Raw genomic sequence first — 20920 nt, forward strand, 5'->3', positions numbered from 1 at the left:
CTACATTATAGACTGCCAGTACTCAAACTTAATAACCAGGTTAGTCTACATTATAGACTGCCAGTACACTCACCCAGCTTAATAACCAGGCTACAATCCAGAGATTGCCAGTACACTCACCAAACTTTATAACCAGGCTAATCTACATTAGACTGCCAGTACTCACCCAGCTTAATAACCATTGGTAGTCTACATTATAGATTGCCAGTACACTCACCAAACTTAATAACCAGGCTACAATCCACATTAGAGATTGCCAGTACACTCACTCCGGTTAAGAACCAGGCTACAGTCTGCATGAGTGGTTTTTATTATTTTTATTCACTTTTTTATTATTAGTTTTCTACGTGACTTTACCGAAAGAACCAAAGAGTATGATTTATACACATTGTGGGAGACCAGTCCATCAACCTTCCACAAATGAAGAGCAGTGCATTTTAAATTTATTGAGAGGAATGAGATGTAGAATATCCTTCACGTGAAATCAGTGCAATTAAACAGCAGTTCTGAAGCTCAAGTACTCGCACCCCTTGTTTTAAACGTTCACCAGCCTACTCGGTGCAGGATGAGCATTAGACTCGTATCACGCTCCCCGATTGGCTAAATCAAGGCTGTAAAACTCAAGTGCTGTCGTGTTGTGACCCTCACCCTGTCAATAACCAAACACTACAAACATCAAAAAACGCATCACACACATGTCAACACTTAACCAATGTAACTAAAAACATTCCTTGATTGTACGCACATTACAAAGCACTTCTTAATCCCATCAGTTTCCACCGTTTCCATTATGTTCAGAAAACCTTTATATTTGAGCAATTAAAACAAATGGGACCAACAAGAGGCTTACACTTGAGGCCAATGTGTGGCGGCTACCTTTGCTCATTCACCTCGTCACAGTTATATCCCTGGACAATGAAATGGTTTACGCAAGACTGCACATGGAACAAATTAACGAGAAGCCATCTAAGAAAATGAGAATTCTGCGCATGTTCTCCACAACCGCCGGCTCGAGCAGCACGAGTGGCCGCGTGCAGGAGGCCTCAAGCGTTGTACGCGGACGAAGAGACGGAGCCACCGTGGCCCGTCCAGTTGGTGTGCACGAAGCTTCCCGGTTTGCTCAGAAGTTCGTAGGTGTGGGCGCCAAAGTAGTCCCTCTGTGCCTGGGGAGATTACAAATTAAAACAAGATTTAGGAAACGCCAAGTCAAAATCAAACCATTGGCACATTTGGAAACTCGCGCCGTTCCTACAGCGCAAGGCTACCATGGAGGCTCTGTGCTTCAGTCGGCAGCAGTTGTGGAGCAGGAAGCAATGGAGCTGTGTCATCACAATCGAGTAGTGTGTGGGTACATTTAGAAATTTTGGGAAGTTTGGAACATGATGCTGACACAGAACGGCCCATTCTTTTCGAATGACATCACAGGAGTTTTTTTAACCGTTCACTATGAAGTAGATGTTGCATATTATTTACGGTGAATACACCCCCAATATTACCAGGGCAGCCCATTGGGTTGAAACTGCAAACCACTAACAAGCGGCGAATGTGTTACCACATCACCGCGCCATTCATGACTAAGCAGTGGATGTCAATTAAGGAATGTTAATGGATACCCACCATTAAAACGCTTCCCGTTTACCATCTGCATTTGCAACAATTGATCTGTGTTTACAAAACCAATTAAGTTTCTTTTGCATATTTTTATACTTTACGCGAGAATTTGCCTGTTCATTTGAAAAGTTATAACCATTAATATGAGATTCCCTCCTTACCCGTTATTGTTGAATAACTATCATGCACAACAATATCAATAAAATGTAACGGTTCCAATGCAGAAAATAAATCATGTTATTGCAATGCTGCACAGCTTGTACAGCCGCACAGCTTGTACAGCCGCACGCCTGTGAGGTGGGGACCACCTGAATGAGGTTGGCCGGCAGCACGCCCTGCCTGTAGCCGTCGTAAAACGCCAGGGCGGTGCTGAAGCAAGGCATTGGAATGCCAAGTTGAACCCCTGTTCCTACCACCCTGCGCCAAGACTCCTGCAGCACACGTACACATGTTCACACTTTCACATATACACGCGCACATACACACGATTGCGACCACAAGACTGCATATCAGCAAGGCTCTCCAGATCACCTTGCTTAAGATTGTAAACAATTATATCGAAGGCATCAGGGTTTGATTGACTGCACCAATTATGATCTGCACACGAAACTAACCTGACAATCTTTAATAGCATCCTTGAAGAAGTCATCCAACAAGAGATTCTGTAATTTGGGGTTTCTGTCAAAAGCTTCCTTGATTTTCCCCAGGAACACGCTGTAGAAACACAATGATGCCACAATCTTTACACTCAAACAAAAAAACAACCGCAAACTAACGTTAATGTTGCCAGCGTCACTCAACACAATCGCTGAAAAGACACGAAGAGTTTTACACAATCGCACAATGTTGTACAAAGGTCACCGTGTGTTCATTGTCCGTGGAGGTGAGTGGGTCACCTGCGAATAATGCATCCTCCACGCCACATGAGAGCAATGCCCCCATAGTTCAGACACCAGCCAAATTCAACGGCAGCCTGCCGGAACAGCATGAAGCCCTGGGCATACGAGATGATCTTGGATGCATACAGGGCCTGCGAGACACACAAGAAACGTTTACTCTTAAAAAGAAGCAATGTATGTGTTAGTCAACTTGGCAGATATCATACGTGCTTGTCAAGCTACTGATTTTCGTTTGACAAGACACCAGTGATAAATGAAGATCACATTGGGCATGAAACAACATGTAAAGTGGTCTCTACTTTTGAAACCAATGCATATCAGATAACCCGATTTTAAAACGCATACAAATTACTTGGGTTAAGGTGACCTCCAAATCCTTCAGAATGGCAGACACCGCGACCGATCTTGGAATCGGTGAAAGTGAGTCATGCTAAACGAGAGTGTACAGACCTTGCGGACGTCTTCAAGAAACTTCTTCTTGTCTCCCTTGAACTCCGTGCTCTTGGGGCCAGGGAGCAGCTGGCTGGCCACAACTCGCTCGTTCTTGAGGGCCGAGAGGCAGCGCGCAAACACCGACTCCCCTGCAATGGCGAGCGCACACGCGAAATGTAACGTTGCCGGCAGGCGGCGAATACAGAATAGTATCGTGAATACATGGAGGAGCTGGGCGTGCATGATATGGGCCAGTAATCCAGCGCTGTGTATAGAGCCAGCAGCGAGGGTTGCTGGATTGCACGCTGATGTTGTCAAACTCTTCCCGTGGGTGTCGCACATGTGCCCGGCTCGCCAGGGGAAGCCAGTACAGCAAGTGAACTAATCGCGATCTGTTTCCATCTGTACGGGGAAAGACTTTTGCCCCCTCACTTGTGTGGGTTTTCTCTGGGTGTATAAATATTCACCATTTAATGAGCTGAAAACATCTTAAAATAAAAATCCAATGCAAGACAGTTCTGAAAGAAAGTCCTCCGACTCGTTCCGGACAGACGTAGAGATAACGCTTTCGACCCCGGATGGAGAAAGTGAGTAGCCACTGACCAATGAGCGTGACGGGCACCCCGAACTCCAGCGAGGAGATCGCGGTCCACTTCCCAGTGCCCTTCTGCCCGGCTGAGTCGCGGATCTTGGGGACCAGCGGTTTCCCATCCGTATCACGGTACTTGAGAATGTTGGCGGTGATTTCAATTAGGAAGCTGTCCAACTCTGTTTTGTTCCACTCTTCGAATGCCTGTAAAAGACATCTCACCGCATTTTTTGGCTACTAACACTTGTTCACAGGTTAAATTATTTTACTACAGTACACTATATTACTACAGCAGCAGTGTACAAAACTGTGAAAATATGTAAACACGGTAATAGAAAACCTTTGGTTGTAGAAAATCCAACATGTAGGGAATTTAGGTTATCACTCGAATTTGTGATCAGGAGCAAATTCCTGTCCACTGCTGGATCAAAGCCTCCCCATGCCGTCCATTCCTCGTGGTCCTCATCACATGATGAGTCCTGTGCCCAGGGGGACCTTACTTTTCTTAACATATGGCGTTGCTGGTTAGAATTCGTTCACTGATCCGAGTGTAAATCTTTCTGTCTCTTGGTGTCATTTATCTAGAATCTAAATCTACTGGGAAATAAAGGACCTGCATAAATACAATGAGTATTCTTGGATGCAACGGCCCCGAGATGGGATTACAAAATGAGCTGTGTATATAACCATTAAGCGCTCCTCCCTTCATGGGTTCTAGGCCTACTTAAGCCCATTGTGACAGCGAGGAAATCCATGTCATTCCCAGAACGCACCTCTCCACAGTTGTCCGTGTGCAATCTCCTAAACATTCATACAATACAGATACTGACAATAAACCCAGGATGTCTTTTAGTTCATGAAATTCATTGTAATACAGAGGATTCACATTAAGAACTGTGGGATGTTTTTGTACAATTGACTGCGGACAAAAAGTACAAAAATCCCCCGTATAGCCTTTAACAAACTGTTGGGGTAAGTGCTGTTAGCGAGCATCTATTAAGGTCGGTATGGCACACAGAGGAGGCAGGTGGCCAACACCATTCCAGGCCACCTTTGTCTCCCCAGTGCTGATGTTACAGACTGGACCAGGTACTCATTTCAGGCGTAAGCCGGGAACCGGTTCAAATATTTGCCACCGTTTATCGATCGTGAGCGTGAATTGAACTCGGGTCGCCAGCTCCCCACACGCACGTGTATGTACACACACACACTTTGTAAAAAGGCAGAACTTCAAGATGCAGCGCATGGGAGGCGCGGTATAAATAATGAATAACTTATGATGGTGATGACATCGCACCTCCGCCATTTCATCGTGGTTCATCCCCAGCACGTCCTTCATCAGGTGGTAGGCCTCACAGATGAGCTGCATGTCACCGTACTCGATGCCGTTATGAACCATCTTCACAAAGTGGCCGGCCCCATCCTCCCCAACCTAAACAAAGGACGAGAGGCTCAGAAAATTTAAATAAAAACGCACTCTAGTTAACAAAACGTATGGGATTGACATATGCCAATTGGTGTCTGTCCTGTATCGAGTGAGCTATCGATAGCTTCCTGTGGCGTCTTGAAGCTGCTCACCCAATCGCAGCAGGGCTCGCCCGTCCCGACTTTCGCTGCAATGCTCTGAAAGATGTCCTTAATGTGAGGCCTGGTGGGTAGACAAACGGCCGTCAGTTCCCAGGCGCCATCGCCTTGGGTGGCAACGCGCGCAGTGCGCACCACCGTGTTCCAAGTGCACCACATTACCAGGCCTCGGCGCACCCTCCAGGCATGAGCGAGGGGCCGTAGCGAGCTCCCTCCTCGCCGCCGCTCACCCCGCTGCCCACGAACAGGAAGCCTTTGGACTTGAGGGCTTTGCACCTCCTCTGCGAGCGAAAGAAACCCACAGCGGTATGTTCAGCATCTCCTCGTGAAGTAACACGTTTAGGTGAAGCAAAATCTAAGTGAAGAATAAGGCATGACTCTGGATTTGGAGATTGTTACGCAACCGATAGATTCACAAATCAGGCACAATACAGAGGCTCATTCGACACCAAGCATGAGAAATTAAAATAATTCTTACATTGGTGTCGTTGTACTCGGAGTTCCCTCCGTCAATGATGATGTCACCTTTTTCCAACAGAGGTGTCTGCATAAAACAGTGAGAGTTATCAATCTGTCATGCATGTTCTTCTTGTTTTCTGTGATTATCCAATTTTTTATCCCCAAATCTGCTATCAGCACCACATCACAAAACAAATATCCATCCAGATCTCTTACAGAGTAGTGTAACCCTTCGTGTTGGAGAAGGGCCCACAGACGTAGATATCACAGAGCTCTCGGTCACATACAACGGAGGCGAGTATTTCCCACCCAATCTGCGTAACGGTGATATTCGTGGCATGACCATCAAACCGTTTTGTTAACTCTCAGTTCTGGAAATTTGCCAAATTAAGTGCAGAATAAAATTAAACGATATAGATGTTTATGCAGACATTGGAGAACACAAATTCAGTCCACGTTTTGCAATCGGCGTTTTTGTTTTTAATTTCCAGCTGATGTACCATACAAAGGGCGCGTTTGCTGAAGCGGCACCTCAGGAGCATACCAGCTTGTCAATGAAGTCATCCACGGCCTGCCCAGCCTTCACAAGCAGCACAATGCGACGCGGCTTCTTCAGTTTAGCCACCATCTCCTCCAGCGAGTGGGCACCCACCACCTTCGTGCCCTTAGCTTCATTGGCCAGGAACTCGTCCACTTTTGAGACTGTGCGGTTGAACGCGCACACCTGTGGATGTCAGGCACACACAATGTCATCATCATCGCATCAGCAATGTCAAACGCTTGGTGTGTGGTCAACTGCCATATGCAAGTAATTGGTGTTTGTACAAAAGGCTCCACCAACCTACTTGTCCAATGACTATGTTTTTTATATGCGTTACTGAACAAGCATTTGATGCTGAAAAAACTTGCGTGAAAAAAATCTCAAGGAAAGAGAGAATCTCTTATCCGTGGCTTCTCCATCACATCATTACTCGACTAATGCAACTTCTCCACTTAACACTCACTATCTTCAAGACCATCCATGGACTTGACCATCCTTAACCTCTCTCATCTCACTCTACTACATGATATCTCCGCTCACACAATCAAGGATTTTTGTTGAAGCCCCCAGTCAACTCCGCTCAATGACAGAAGGTTGCTCATTCTCGTTTGCCTTCCATATTCCAGAACTCCTTTCTCCCATACTCTTTGGTTCTTTCGGTAAAGTCACGTAGGTAGAAAAATAATAGATCACGACGTTTCGATCCCAACACAAGCAATCGTCATCAGGTTGGACAACTACAGCAAGTAGGCGAGAGATCTGCCGTGGCACGAGGTTATATAGTCCTCAAGACGTAATTTTTTCCCGCTATGACCACCTTGCTCCTCTATAAAACAAACGTCCACTTTCTGCAGTGTCTTAATATATACTATTGAATTTAAATGCTAAATCCAAATTATATTGTATTGTATATTACATTTAATATCATCTTTGACCAAGTTGCAATAAAAATAAATAAATAGAAACGGATGACTGTCAAACACATGCGCTTCTCAATTGGCCCAGGCTTGCTCACCACAAAGCCATGGTCGTTCATATTCAGGACGATATTCTGGCCCATGACGGCCAGTCCAATCAGGGCTATATCAGCTCTGTAAAAGATAAACACAAGCCCACATTAACAAAATAGTGACAAGGAACATTTAACATTAAAATTCCTTATAATAAGAAACCATGTGATGGAGATTACTGCCATTTCCAATTACTGCAATTCAAAATCATTCCCATTTCGGTGATAACAATTTTGGACGGCAGGCGCACAAACACTGCGTTAGCAGATCCACGTGAATAACTTCCATTGTCGCTGCGCAGTCAACTGCATGTGGGACGTGATGTCACCACTCATCGGATGTCACCAGGGCTGATATTATTCAATTTAATTTGTAAAACTTTAATATCTGAATTCTATATATGAAGGTAAAGAACCATAAGCTGTCACCACAAAGACAAATATCCCCCGTATAGCCTTAAGATACTGCTGGGGTAAGTGCTGTCCGTAAGTACCTACGAAGGCCGACAATATACGAGGGGGTGGTGTGTCGACGTTTCCCCAGCAGTAATGTTTCTCGCACCACACCAGGTACTAATTTAGCTCAGGACTAATTACAATCTTCATCATTGTTTATTGTCCATGAACGGTAATTAAACTCGGGTCGCCGGGTTCCCTCCTACACCACCACATTTGACTTTGCATGAGGTCCCACCTGTATGACCCTATCTGTACAGGACCGTGAATAACGTCAGGTCATCAGCAACGTGGAAGGGAGGGGCCAGGCTTGCCTCAAGGTTTGTTTACAGAGTGGGGAGAAGGTGCAAAGGCACATGACCGACCGGCCAGTCACACCATCAAGCGGCCCCTGCTGCTGCTTTATCCCCGGGTCTCCTATATTTCAACACCTTTTCCAGGGTTAATGGTGCAAGAGCCACATCACGGTTCATATAATTTCGTGCGACAACATTGTATTAACTCAAACCTTTAAAAGTACCTCCGATTATGACAGTTGGCTATATACGATGCGGAAGAAGTTCAACGTACACATAGCGCCCATTGGGAGCTATTTATTTTCCATGGGATTTTTTACAGATTTAAATGACACACACTGGTGAATACGTATGAAAGGAATTTATAGTTAACCAGCCTCTTTGTCACTGCACTGTGGGACGGCGGGCTCCCACTATGGGGGTGAAGCACACTTCACCACACTCGCCCGTGCAGGTTTGTAAAGGGGTCGGAGGGGGGTAGGCTTGGTTCACTGCTCTGTGCCGTGGCCAACAATCAAAGATCAATTCATGTCACAGTGCACAAACCACCTACAAGTTAATTACAGGCTCCAGAGTATTCTATACTGTATTCTCCCAATCTTTGCCTGCTAATGTTGTCACTAATGTATTACGGGAAGGATATCTGCACCCCCCGCGGGATTAACGCCAGATTACCACGGCTCAGACTCAGCGATGTGTGGGGAGAACAGATGAACTCGGGCCCCCAGTTCACCTACGCTGACATGTTGACATGTCAGCGTGTTAACTGACATGTCGACATGTCCATGCTGACATGTTAAACTCGTCTAAGCAACACAATCGCGCTGTCACCATCATAGAACCTCTTCCGAGACCACCCAGATTCGCAGGGACGCTGCTGCTGGGCCAACAGAGCGGAGCCACGCGGACGTCCAGAATGAACTCCTCACTCGAGACCCAAACATGGTGCCTCCTGCTTTGGCATTACTCGACATCACCGGGAAATCATCAACAGAGTGAGAACATCAACACGCTAGTGGGCACATCTCCTTCATTGATGTGACATTAAAGACACAAGCCATGGTAGTGCGATTGTGGCCAAGCAACCCAAACCGTGGGCCACAGTGAACCACTGGAGCAGGAGCAACACCGCAGATCGAACTCTCCTGATGCCCTCTTGTCGCGGCCAGCAGACCTCGCCAGCACAGGGAAACTATTGCCGGGGACTCAAGAACGCCTCTATGAACACCCCGCCCACCCGTAGCACTGGGGTGCGATGTTGCAGAGGCCAAAGTGGCTGCCATGAAAGCGTGCCGAATAAAAGTCAGATTTTGTATGTATCCGGTAGGAATCCGATGAGCTATGGAGCTCTTTGTCACAGATGTACAGAGTCAGATCAGGTGATGAGAAAACAGCAACGGCAGCGAATGATGATGGCAAGCTCCCAACCCTTGCCACGTGCAGCGTGGATGTATGGATCTCTATCGAGAGAGAGGAACACGTGGATCGTAACGCACAGCATCGAGTCACAGTCGGCAAGCCCAACAGAGCGCGACTCAACGACGAGTGAAACATTTTTATAGCTCATCGGATTCCTGCAGCGTAAATACAATGATTCTGATTCTGGCGTCACAGCCAATGTCAACGACTGCCCTCAACGTCCACGCGAGTCACTGTCACAGGTCACGGGTGCGGCCCCACAACGTCCTGCTCACGCCACCGGCGGCACGAGGGTCAACTCGAGAGCGCGAAGTCGCCCACAGGGCACCGGGGCCCACTCGACTACCCACGGCTTACCCCACCACCGCACGCCAACCGACTGCAGTGTACGTGCCCATCAACACGCCTGGGTGTACAGGCGGTGAGTGTTTTGAGGGATTGTAGAGACGCTCCCATTGGTTCAGCTGCCGCGACGGGAGATCGAACGGGAAGGAGATCGCGGCACCTCTGGGTGGCCAGGCCGGTGCGCGAACCGTGACGCCAGGACGGCTCCCACCGGCCACCGTGCAACGTTAACGCGCTTCACATTAAACACGGAGGTGACCGACAACAGCGACAGCATTGGCGTTCACGCGGAGCGACGACTCACTCCGCCATGCTCCCGGATTCCCCGCCGATGCTCCCGGATTCTCCGCCGCTCGCTCCGGGATGTCTCCCTGCTCGCTGCTGCCGCCGCCTCCTCGCGGATTCTTCTCGCTGCTTCCGCGTCCAGGATCCCAGCCCAAGCGCGCATTCCCATTGGCCCAATGACAACAGCGCCGCGAGCCAATCACGCGCGAGTACGATGGGGCGGGGTGGTGCCAGGGTGGGGCGAGGGGTGGGGCGAGGGGTGGGGAGGTTGGGGCGAGGGGTGGGGCGAGGGGTGGGGCAGGGGGGGCGAGGGGTGGGGCAGGGGGGGGCATCCATCGCGCGCCGGGCCCCACGAGGCTACTGGAGGGGATGAATCCGCGGAGTCAATAAGATCAAAGCGGCTGTTGCTGCTGATGCACAAAGCACCACATCGCTCTACTACACTGTGGTGCAGTAGCGCCACAAGCCGAGTCAATGTGTGTATGTTGAACTTCGTTCGCACCGTGCCTAGCCAACTGCGCTAATCGGAGGTGCGGGGAAGAACACCAAACTAAACACAAAGAAATGGGTTTACTGTGGCCGTGAAAGGAGATAAATGTGCTGTACTGTAGTAGGCGACGTTTCAGGCAATGGCTCTCGCTTTATGTGCTACTCAACTTCGCCTATTATACTCTTTGATTTTTTTTCGGTAAAGTCACGAAGGTCGTATGAATCCTTGCAGTCACGAAAACTTCAAATCTAGACTTCGCCTATTATAGATGATACTTTTAAGGCCACGGTGTTATTGCAGAATGTGTAGATTTACTATGACTACCACACTCACTCAAAGTGAGTTCCTGCGCGAAACAGCATTGAGGCATCGGTGCTCATCTCCTGTTTACAGCCTCACAGAGTCAGAGGTGGAAATTCCACATCCCTCTGATGGGGGCGAGTCTCTCCATGACACAACCTCAGTTGGCTTCCCCAGGATTCCAGGAAGTGTAACTCATCTCATAGAAGACACCCTGAGCAGGTTCTGAGCTGGCACCCTTCTCAGGACGAGCCACTCGCTCGGCGGCCGAACCTCCTGGCCACGTGATACGCGAGGGCGTTGAGCTCGGAGTCACCGATACAAGGTGGCGATCGAGCGGCACTTTCTCAAATGTTTACCGATGGCGATTGTTGACGGCAGATTTGGGTGAATGAAATCAGAGGTGAACGATAGGATGGGGATGCATTTGGGGAGCTGAATTTGATCTCGGCTAATGCGCAGCAGTGCCATGGATTGTGGCATCAGCAGGGCCACGAGGGGCAGGGACCGTGTGGAGTGTGGATCCGTCTTCATGCACTGCCGATTAGAGCTGATGATCAAGACATTATAGAAATGTGCAATGTTTTGTACCGAGCAATGTTGCCCCAGTGGAATGTTGTCATAGAATCACACTCTGTATTGAACCTGGAGGAATCCGATGAGGTGTGAAGCTGCTTTCACAGATGTCCAGTCGGGGACGGGTCAGCAAGTCCAGTTGGGACGCGTCCATTCATTATTCAGCAACAATGAATTCAGTATTCCCGCACAATGCCAAGGATTTCCTTGGTGTCAATGCAAAACGCGAGTTCAATGTTTATTGCGTTCCGATGCAAATCGCACCCTCATGCACGCACACACAAGGAAACGCCAATACTGAAACAACCTTGACACGATGCATCGTAACCGGTAAAGAGAGAGGACTTCGCTTCCTTTCGGCAGAGGAATTGGTTCACTGATGATGGTGATTGTAAAACGTGTGCTGAGCAGTAAACTTATAGCGAGGCAGATCTTAAGGCTGGCCCTGAATGAAACTAATCACCCTCGGGGTGTTACATTATTGAGCCCCAAAGATGGTTGTCAGAGTTGTCTAGTTATAATCGTTGACTGTGTGCCCAATATTAGCACTGCACTTCTATAATCTCGACTCGAGAGCATCATTCAGATATGTAATCAATCAGTCTCAGCAGCCAATGCCTGGAGACCACAAAAAGTGGAACGTGACTGATATTTACCAGATAAACCATCCTGGATGTGTTTTTGTAATTCATATTCATGTCGGGAGCCCTCTTTAAATAGCTGGGTATTTCGAGAGCTGCCCCTGCTTGGGACGTGTTTAGATCCGCCTCTGGACGGCCTGATGAGTGTCTCGAGTGGATTCACCATCACCAGTTACCACGCGCGGGTGATCGTGCAGCCGCTGTCCGCAAAGTCGCAACCACGTGGCGATGCAGGCTGCCTGCCGCACGCTCGGGACGCACCTTGCACACGAAATGTTCCATCTCGGGGGATTTTCCAGGTGATATGTTTGAATAAATACGTAAAGTCAACTTGTTATTTCCGTATTTCTAGACAAACAACACGCCTACTGCAGGAGGACAAGTTCGTGAAAGGTTTAATTAATTAAGTAGTTAATAACAACAATGTGTGTGCGTGTGGTTTCCCTTCAAGGGCGCCGATTTTCTTCTCGCGCCTGGCCACAGCGCGTTCGGGAGCGAAATGCGAATGTCGAGGTCTACTAGCCACGACGAGAGGGCTTGAGCAGAGAGTTCGTGTCGGTTGCGAGGCGTTCGATTGCAGTCGCCTGACTCTCGTTGCAACATCGCCCCTGGGAGTGGCGGGCGTCATCGCGAATGCAGTCGACTCGACGTGACTTTGCAAATAGGGACCGTGATTTGCTTAGCGAAGCCCTCGGAAAATTCCCAACCAATTGGTCACCACCGCAATAGCGCAAGTACCCCTCGCCCTCCCCCCATGCTTTGCATTCGCTACGCCCACATTAACAATTGTGAGGGTCCAGTGAGTGTGAGATTATCCTTTAAACATTACTGGGTGTGACTTCAGCGTCCGAAAACCCCAAAACCTCAAGCCCCCTGGGTAAAACACGCGTCTTGTGTCCGACTAGCGATTGATAGGATCTCCGCTCCTACGAGATGTGTTCAATGTGCACACTGGACGTCTATGTTATTCTTTCGATTAGCAGGATGGAAAAGCACCCGAGTCGAAACGCGTTCGAGTCGAATGCGATTCTTTTTTCAACCGGTCCGAGACGGCGGCGGCAGCAGCAGCAGGAGGCGCTGTGTGGACGCGGCGTCAGGCGACGATGCGTTGTTTGGTGGCTTCACGACAGCGGCAGTTCGACGATCCTGAACATGACCAGACTGATTCCGGCCAAGGCATGTGGAATATTCCCAACTGGCTCAGGAAGAGCACTGCCCAAAGCTTGCATACGCACGGATTTATGTTCTTGTATAAATAGAATTGCAGACGCCCCTGTTTACGCTGATCGTGGATAGCGTTTATTGAACAGTGCAACGTCGTCAAAGCGAAACGAGATCTGACAACTCCAGTTCTGCTCCACCCCACCAACCGTACAGCCATTTCCCCAAGCAATCAACACGCCCTGCGTATGCTGCCGCTCGTTAACATTAACTTGCTCATTAGCCACACACCTCTGCGAGGGGAGGCGCGAATGAAGAACACTGGACGTGGGAAATCACTGTGGGCTGCAGAGACTCTGGCTGCCCCCGCCGAGAGGGGTTCAAAGTTTAGACTTATGTTTACTTCTGCATTAGGTTGTTTGGCCAACACGAATGACTGTACATCGTGCGTGTTCAGCTATGGGAGGAAACCGAGGAAGATGCATACTCCACGCAGAAAGTCTCCAGAGTGAGGAATCGAACCCAGGTGCTTATTGCTGCGAGGCACGCGTCACCAAAGCGCCACCACGCAGCCGCAAAAGGCACGGGGCTTCAGCAGGGCGCTTCACTGAGGCTGCTGCAGGGCGTCGTGCGTGTGGAAGGCAGCGGCTGCTGCTGCTACTGCTACTCGTCCACTCCCCCACGGATCCGTGCACCCACTCGGCCTGGCAGCCTCAGTCACGTGGCCGTAGCCTCAATGACCTCTGCGTTGCCGAGTGCAATGCGGTTTCGCGGGAGCACTTCAACCTGCAGGCAGAAGCACGCTCATGTTTCGTACACACACACACATGGGCTGTGTCCTGGGATATCCAACACGAGCGTCTTGTCACGAATGAGGAATTATGAAGCACGCTATGACAACATCATTGCAGTGATGCCACTGTACGGAGCTCTTGATGCTGATTTTCAATTATATTATTTTATGAGCTTCAACCTGTTGTTATCCAGCCCAGGATGCATGTCCTAGGTACACAAAACAAGAGCGGTTTGCTCTTTGGATTGTTCCCTTTAAGGTATAAGGTATCCCAGAATCCATCCGATGGAAACAGATGGGGATTAGTCCACTTGCTCTACTCCCAAGCCAGGGTATGGCACCGACGCCCACAGGAAGGGAGTTTCTGGACATCTGTGCGTTGATTCACCAACCCTGGCTGCCTCCACAGCGCTGGATTAGAGGCCATGTGCAGGGAAACCACCGCCATCCAGCTTCATGTCCGTCAGAAATGTCGTGCACGGACTTTGACGAAAAGCGACAGGAATTGTGGGAGGGCTGGAAGCTCCTCGCTCAGAGTACGAGTTGAGAATATGCCAAGATCCGCAGCCCCCACCCCCCAACGTCATTATTGCAGCTCCAGTGTCTGTGGTGGCGTGGGATTTCACTGCTGCATCTGCTTCGTATTTTTCCCATTTTACTCCGATTACATAAGCTGGATGGTTCGGAATATTATACTTGGGTGGATTAGAAATCAATCATCAGACGATCACACCACTCCTCACACGAGCCGTTGCGTTGTGCAATGGCGCTCAGCGGCTCATTGTTGAGAATGGCGAGCGTGGCGCTGCGTGCCAGCAGGCAGATCGCGCGCAAGCAGGGCTTGCTGAATAATCAGCCAAGTACATTTGGTATGTGCGCCATTGGCATAATGCAAGGTTATCAGGAAGGTGCCGTGTTTCACAGTCCACAGTAGTTTCACAGTAGGGTGGCAATGTTGCCGTGTGCAATCAAAATGGAATAATTTGGCTAATTCGGACTTTTTTTCGAATGTCACGGGATCTTTCACGTCCATTGTGAAGAAGATGGCGCACATTTCGCCGTCAATGCACCTCCAGTATTAACCAGAGTGGCCTCGCGGCATCAAACCGCAAACCTCTGCAACCAGCAGTGAACGCGCTACTCCTAGGCCACGTCACCGCCCAAGTGTGACCTGCTGACGTTACACGCCTCCAATATAACAACGCGGGAGGCAGGGTTGGTGGATCAGGTGGGGATGGGGTCTTCTACAAGATATGGATTTGTAGGGCAATCTGGTGCCATAGGAAGTAGCTTTCAAGCCACCTGTGCAGAGTACGGGCGTTCTCCACTCATCGTGAGTGGCTTTCCAGACACTTGGTTTCTCGCACGTGCGAAACAGTCAGATCCATATAAACAAAGCCATGGATCTACACTATGGGGACCTCATTTGCCAGTAAAAATATGATAATTGGTTCTTTACCCTTCTATCTGGCAACAAAACTGACACCTTTTTGCAAGGAGTCATGTTTGCATAGACCGCAATACCTGCAGTCATAATACAAACAAAAGAACATAACTCTGATAATGTGCACTGTCCTTGAAGTTGATTGGTCCACACCCGAGACAGCTTTCCTTCGAGCCTAGTCTCATATGGGTTGGACCAGATGACGCCAAAAGGCGCACAACTCAAGGACAATGCACCATCAGAGTATGAGAGCTCGGGGCAAGCATCTACACTATGGGGACCTCATTTGCCAGTAAAAATATGATAATTGGTTCTTTACCCTTCTATCTGGCAACAAAACTGACACCTTTTTGCAAGGAGTCATGTTTGCATAGACCGCAATACCTGCAGTCATAATACAAACAAAAGAACATAACTCTGATAATGTGCACTGTCCTTGAAGTTGATTGGTCCACACCCGAGACAGCTTTCCTTCGAGCCTAGTCTCATATGGGTTGGACCAGATGACGCCAAAAGGCGCACAACTCAAGGACAATGCACCATCAGAGTATGAGAGCTCGGGGCAAGCATCTACACTATGGGGACCTCATTTGCTAGTAAAAATATGATAATTGGTTCTTTACCCTTCTATCTGGCAACAAAACTGACACCTTTTTGCAAGGAGTCATGTTTGCATAGACCGCAATACCTGCAGTCATAATACAAACAAAAGAACATAACTCTGATAATGTGCACTGTCCTTGAAGTTGATTGGTCCACACCCGAGACAGCTTTCCTTCGAGCCTAGTCTCATATGGGTTGGACCAGATGACGCCAAAAGGCGCACAACTCAAGGACAATGCACCATCAGAGTATGAGAGCTCGGGGCAAGCATCTACACTATGGGGACCTCATTTGCCAGTAAAAATATGATAATTGGTTCTTTACCCTTCTATCTGGCAACAAAACTGACACCTTTTTGCAAGGAGTCATGTTTGCATAGACCGCAATACCTGCAGTCATAATACAAACAAAAGAACATAACTCTGATAATGTGCACTGTCCTTGAAGTTGATTGGTCCACACCCGAGACAGCTTTCCTTCGAGCCTAGTCTCATATGGGTTGGACCAGATGACGCCAAAAGGCGCACAACTCAAGGACAATGCACCATCAGAGTATGAGAGCTCGGGGCAAGCATCTACACTATGGGGACCTCATTTGCTAGTAAAAATATGATAATTGGTTCTTTACCCTTCTATCTGGCAACAAAACTGACACCTTTTTGCAAGGAGTCATGTTTGCATAGACCGCAATACCTGCAGTCATAATACAAACAAAAGAACATAACTCTGATAATGTGCACTGTCCTTGAAGTTGATTGGTCCACACCCGAGACAGCTTTCCTTCGAGCCTAGTCTCATATGGGTTGGACCAGATGACGCCAAAAGGCGCACAACTCAAGGACAATGCACCATCAGAGTATGAGAGCTCGGGGCAAGCATCTACACTATGGGGACCTCATTTGCCAGTAAAAATATGATAATTGGTTCTTTACCCTTCTATCTGGCAACAAAACTGACACCTTTTTGCAAGTACTGGCAAATGAGGTCCCCATAGTGTAGATGCTTGCCCCGAGCTCTCATACTCTGATGGTGCATTGTCCTTGAGTTGTGCGCCTTTTGGCGTCATCTGGTCCAACCCATATGAGACTAGGCTCGAAGGAAAGCTGTCTCGGGTGTGGACCAATCAACTTCAAGGACAGTGCACATTATCAGAGTTATGTTCTTTTGTTTGTATTATGACTGCAGGTATTGCGGTCTATGCAAACATGACTCCTTGCAAAAAGGTGTCAGCTTTGTTGCCAGATAGAAGGGTAAAGAACCAATTATCATATTTTTACTGGCAAATGAGGTCCCCATAGTGTAGATGCTTGCCCCGAGCTCTCATACTCTGATGGTGCATTGGTCCTTGAGTTGTGCGCCTTTTGGCGTCATCTGGTCCAACCCATATGAGACTAGGCTCGAAGGAAAGCTGTCTCGGGTGTGGACCAATCAACTTCAAGGACAGTGCACATTATCAGAGTTATGTTCTTTTGTTTGTATTATGACTGCAGGTATTGCGGTCTATGCAAACATGACTCCTTGCAAAAAGGTGTCAGTTTTGTTGCCAGATAGAAGGGTAAAGAACCAATTATCAAAGCCATGGATCTCAATGGAATGTCTTTTTTATCACTCCGATAAATGGTACAATTATACAATTAAGTGACTCCCACAGACCGGTGTTCTGCGTTACACAAGAACCACAAGGTTTATTTTCTCGCTGATCATTTCCAGCACATGACTTTTTTAAGTTTGGTGACAAGGTCATGTGACAAGGTCAGTATCCGTCACTACAAGACAGCGTACAACACACGGACTGGCTATACAGACACCAGGTGAGGCGGCAGAAAGGACAGGTGCTGCTGCTGCTGCTGCGGTTACTGCTGGACACGAGCCACTCCAGGCTACCACCCACCCATCAACTCCTAATGACGTTCACATCCATCTAAATATCAGTGGTGCTGCATAAGCATTTTTTTGGAAGCACAAATAAAAATAACGTAAGGTTAAACCAAGGAAGAACACGGAAAATAAAACCAAGTTACGGCCACACCACTGTCAACTTTGCACGGGTTTCCATTATCCCCCCCCCCCACTCTGGCGAGGGAGGAAATGGGGCCGAGTGTGTTTTAACCAAATGGCTACTACCTACTGCATGGGATACGACTACATCACTTCACATCTGAGCAAGCAGCACGGAGGCAGCAGAGCAATGCTGCTGCTGCACCTTCTCGACCTAAGCCACCTGCGGTGCGCACACCCTCACCCAAAAGCTCGACAACCACACACAACAGGCATTCTTGATATTCATTTATGTACACACGAGGACACGAGTTCAGCCGGAGAGCGTGTGAACCTGGCGCAATGTGGATATGTCCGAATCGTTACGTAAATAATGGAATAACATCAGGGCTTACCTGAAATGTAAAAAGTGCTACATATTCTCAAACACGTGAATACAGATATGATTACAATTGGACGCACTTCAGCTCGCCGCCGTGGATGTGCAGGGCCCTGTGCAGCAATCGTTAAGGCATCCCCCCTCCCCCCCAAACGGAACTCCCCGGTTGTGACTTAAGCACAGATAGACTCGAGTGAAACTGCCGAACCTAAAGGGCGAGGGGTGTAGAAGTTAAACGTTGCACTCGCGTTGCGGTCCGTCGAGTCCCAGATCGAACAGTGCGTCGCTCGGAGCGCTGCCGATCCACAGAACTTATCAGACTGCCAGATGAGTCTCCTCTTTGCTTGCTTCCGGGGCTCGATGAGGCGCCAAGTGAAAGTTCTGATCGATTTGCCTGCAGAGTAAATCAGCTGCGATCACACCCTTCGTTATACCACATCGCAGGGTTAGAACGCAGCAGCACGCGTGTGTGTACGAAGGTTTCCAAGTTTACTCCAACATTACTGCAGGTGCCTTCAACATTTACCACCACAATAACTTGCACATGTTCTTCCTAAGCCGGATGATGCTGTACATGCATTTCAGTTGCTTTTATCCATGGGTTTCGGTTTCCCTTTAACAACAAATTCACAAACACGCGTAAAAGTCATGCACTAAAGGTTGATTGGCCCAAGACATGACCTATACCTAGACACGGTGACAAGCGCCTTGGCTAATGTCAGCCAATGCACACAAGCAGAGACTCGTGTGTGTGTGTGTGCCATGCACTGGAGGTATTGTGGCCTAAAGCACACGCTGGGCCATGGCACAGCCATCAACTCCGTTCATATTTATTCGGATATAGCGTCAACATCGATACGCTGCGAAGATGCAGACTTGTGTTTTAGGCCGGTGTTAACCCTGTGACATTTTACCAGCAAGCCAGTGCAGTGGGCAGCGAGAGGCAATTACCATTGCCAGCCTGAGATATAAATTACACGATTTCACAGATGCCTTCCCTGCCCCACCCCTACAGTAAAGCAGCTCTCCTCTTTGCATAAATAACATCTCAATACACAACTACCAGTTATGAATAAGTACAGTAATTTTCTTAACACAATAAACAAGCATAAAACACAACATTTAAACCAATATAAAAATGTGCATGATGGTAGCCAGTTATACGTAGCTACGGAGATTCTGCAATGTGCAGAGTTTGGCTGTGATGATAAGGTGAACTGAAGAGCCATTGGAGATCCTCCCGACCCATCCCTAGAGAATGGCGCAGCATCTGGGAACCTGCATTATATGTCTGTGGAGCCCCAGAATCTGTATAGCAGGTTTTTAAATGTTATCAACATGTCATCTTATCAGAAGGTAATACAGCTTTACAAAATATCACCCACAAAGCTGTAAGTGTATTAATAGCGCAATTTAAAGCTAAGTTGTTTATTATCCGTATTTTAGTCTAATACTTTGTGGAGTGATACAGGTCGACTACGCATGATACTGTGATACTGTATATTTCAGCTTCCAGGAATGATAATAGGCAGGTGGTGGTCGCGGAACGTTAGACGTAGCTGTGCGATATCCGCACGTTGCGTTTTTAATAACATGAAGCCATCAGGCGACCGGCACCCCCCCCCCCCCCATCCGTGTGTGATTCAGCTCCTTCCAGGAAGCTCGAATCTCTACAACAGATCAATGGTGCACGTCACACGTCATGATTTCATATATTCTGAAGGTTTCCACTTTAGGGGAATGGTTGGACGCATCAGAACTCAGCGGCAGCAACGACGCTGCGGCCCAAGCCCAAGTCTCGGAGCCAGAATTGAGACCTCGCGACTGCTGCGGCCCGAGAACCTCTCCGTGCAGAAGTCTGCGAGAGGTGCGTTGGTAAGCGTGATGGGGGAGAGCAGCCCCTGTTACAAGTATTACCTTACAGCTGCTCACTCCAGCAGAGTGTGACACCACAAGCAGAGAACGTCACGCGTGGAGGCGACACGGGGGCACGGAACAGAACACGGCGGGGTCGAGAGCAAAGCGTCCGGTTTCAAATCCCACAGCCGAGCGCGCACGGTCAAAGGGAGTCCGGGGTAAAGGGACACAGCGGGGAAGGCGCTAAGGGACCACAGCCAAAAGGAGGATAAATCAAATAAATACATGAAAATTTAAAACGATTACAATTTGCTATATACAAACACAGTCTGCATAAACGACCAGACTTCCGAAGTGGGCTTTTATACACTGACCGCAAGCAAATGACTTTGCTGCAAAAGAACAAATAAATAGAAAATAAAGTGATCCGAGTTTAGTGCGGAGTGGTAGGAATGGTGGTCGGCAGACTGAGTTTTTTCTCCATTTGTTTTTCCCGTCGTTCGGTCGCAACTCAGAGTCTCAGCTGGAGCCCTTGGCCTCTTGACTGCTTGGATCTGTAGAACACGCTCACGGACGGAGGAGCACACAGTCATCAGGAGAAGAGACACGCTGGGCTATCACCTCCAGATATTGTTACGCAAACTCAGATTCTGCCATAAAAATATAGACCTGCTACTGCTCACTCAGAAAACATTTGTTAATTGTAAAAAAAATAACTTTATTCACGTGAGCCAAGGGTGAGGGCTCAGTTTT

At 48.3% G+C, this 20920-nt stretch overlaps 2 protein-coding genes across 18 annotated transcripts in view; both read right to left on the minus strand.

Moving 5' to 3' along the window:
* Positions 1-300: 300 nt before the first annotated feature.
* Positions 301-10088, minus strand: PGD (phosphogluconate dehydrogenase). The gene is made up of 13 exons (XM_061566262.1): positions 9945-10088; positions 7131-7206; positions 6119-6298; positions 5594-5659; positions 5278-5396; positions 5110-5179; positions 4829-4963; positions 3546-3735; positions 2961-3091; positions 2508-2641; positions 2226-2325; positions 1920-2042; positions 301-1163 (listed from the first exon to the last, which is right to left on the minus strand). Exons 1-13 carry the CDS (start codon positions 9950-9952, stop codon positions 1044-1046), a joined length of 1452 nt encoding a protein of 483 aa, XP_061422246.1. The 5' UTR covers positions 9953-10088; the 3' UTR covers positions 301-1043.
* A 7503-nt stretch (positions 10089-17591) lies between these two features.
* The window catches only part of KIF1B (kinesin family member 1B), a 109882-nt gene continuing 106553 nt past the window's right edge, over positions 17592-20920 (minus strand). For all 17 annotated transcript variants that reach the window (XM_061566245.1, XM_061566258.1, XM_061566252.1 and 14 more), the window contains one exon: positions 17592-20721. In XM_061566245.1, the coding sequence (XP_061422229.1) occupies positions 20679-20721 (43 nt within the window). In that variant the 3' untranslated portion in view covers positions 17592-20678. The remainder of the gene's footprint in view (positions 20722-20920) is intronic.

Source organism: Lethenteron reissneri, chromosome 36 (assembly GCF_015708825.2).
Source record: "Lethenteron reissneri isolate LAM-NWPU_2019-01 chromosome 36, ASM1570882v1, whole genome shotgun sequence".
In the NCBI taxonomy this organism is placed as follows: Eukaryota; Metazoa; Chordata; class Hyperoartia; order Petromyzontiformes; family Petromyzontidae; genus Lethenteron; species Lethenteron reissneri.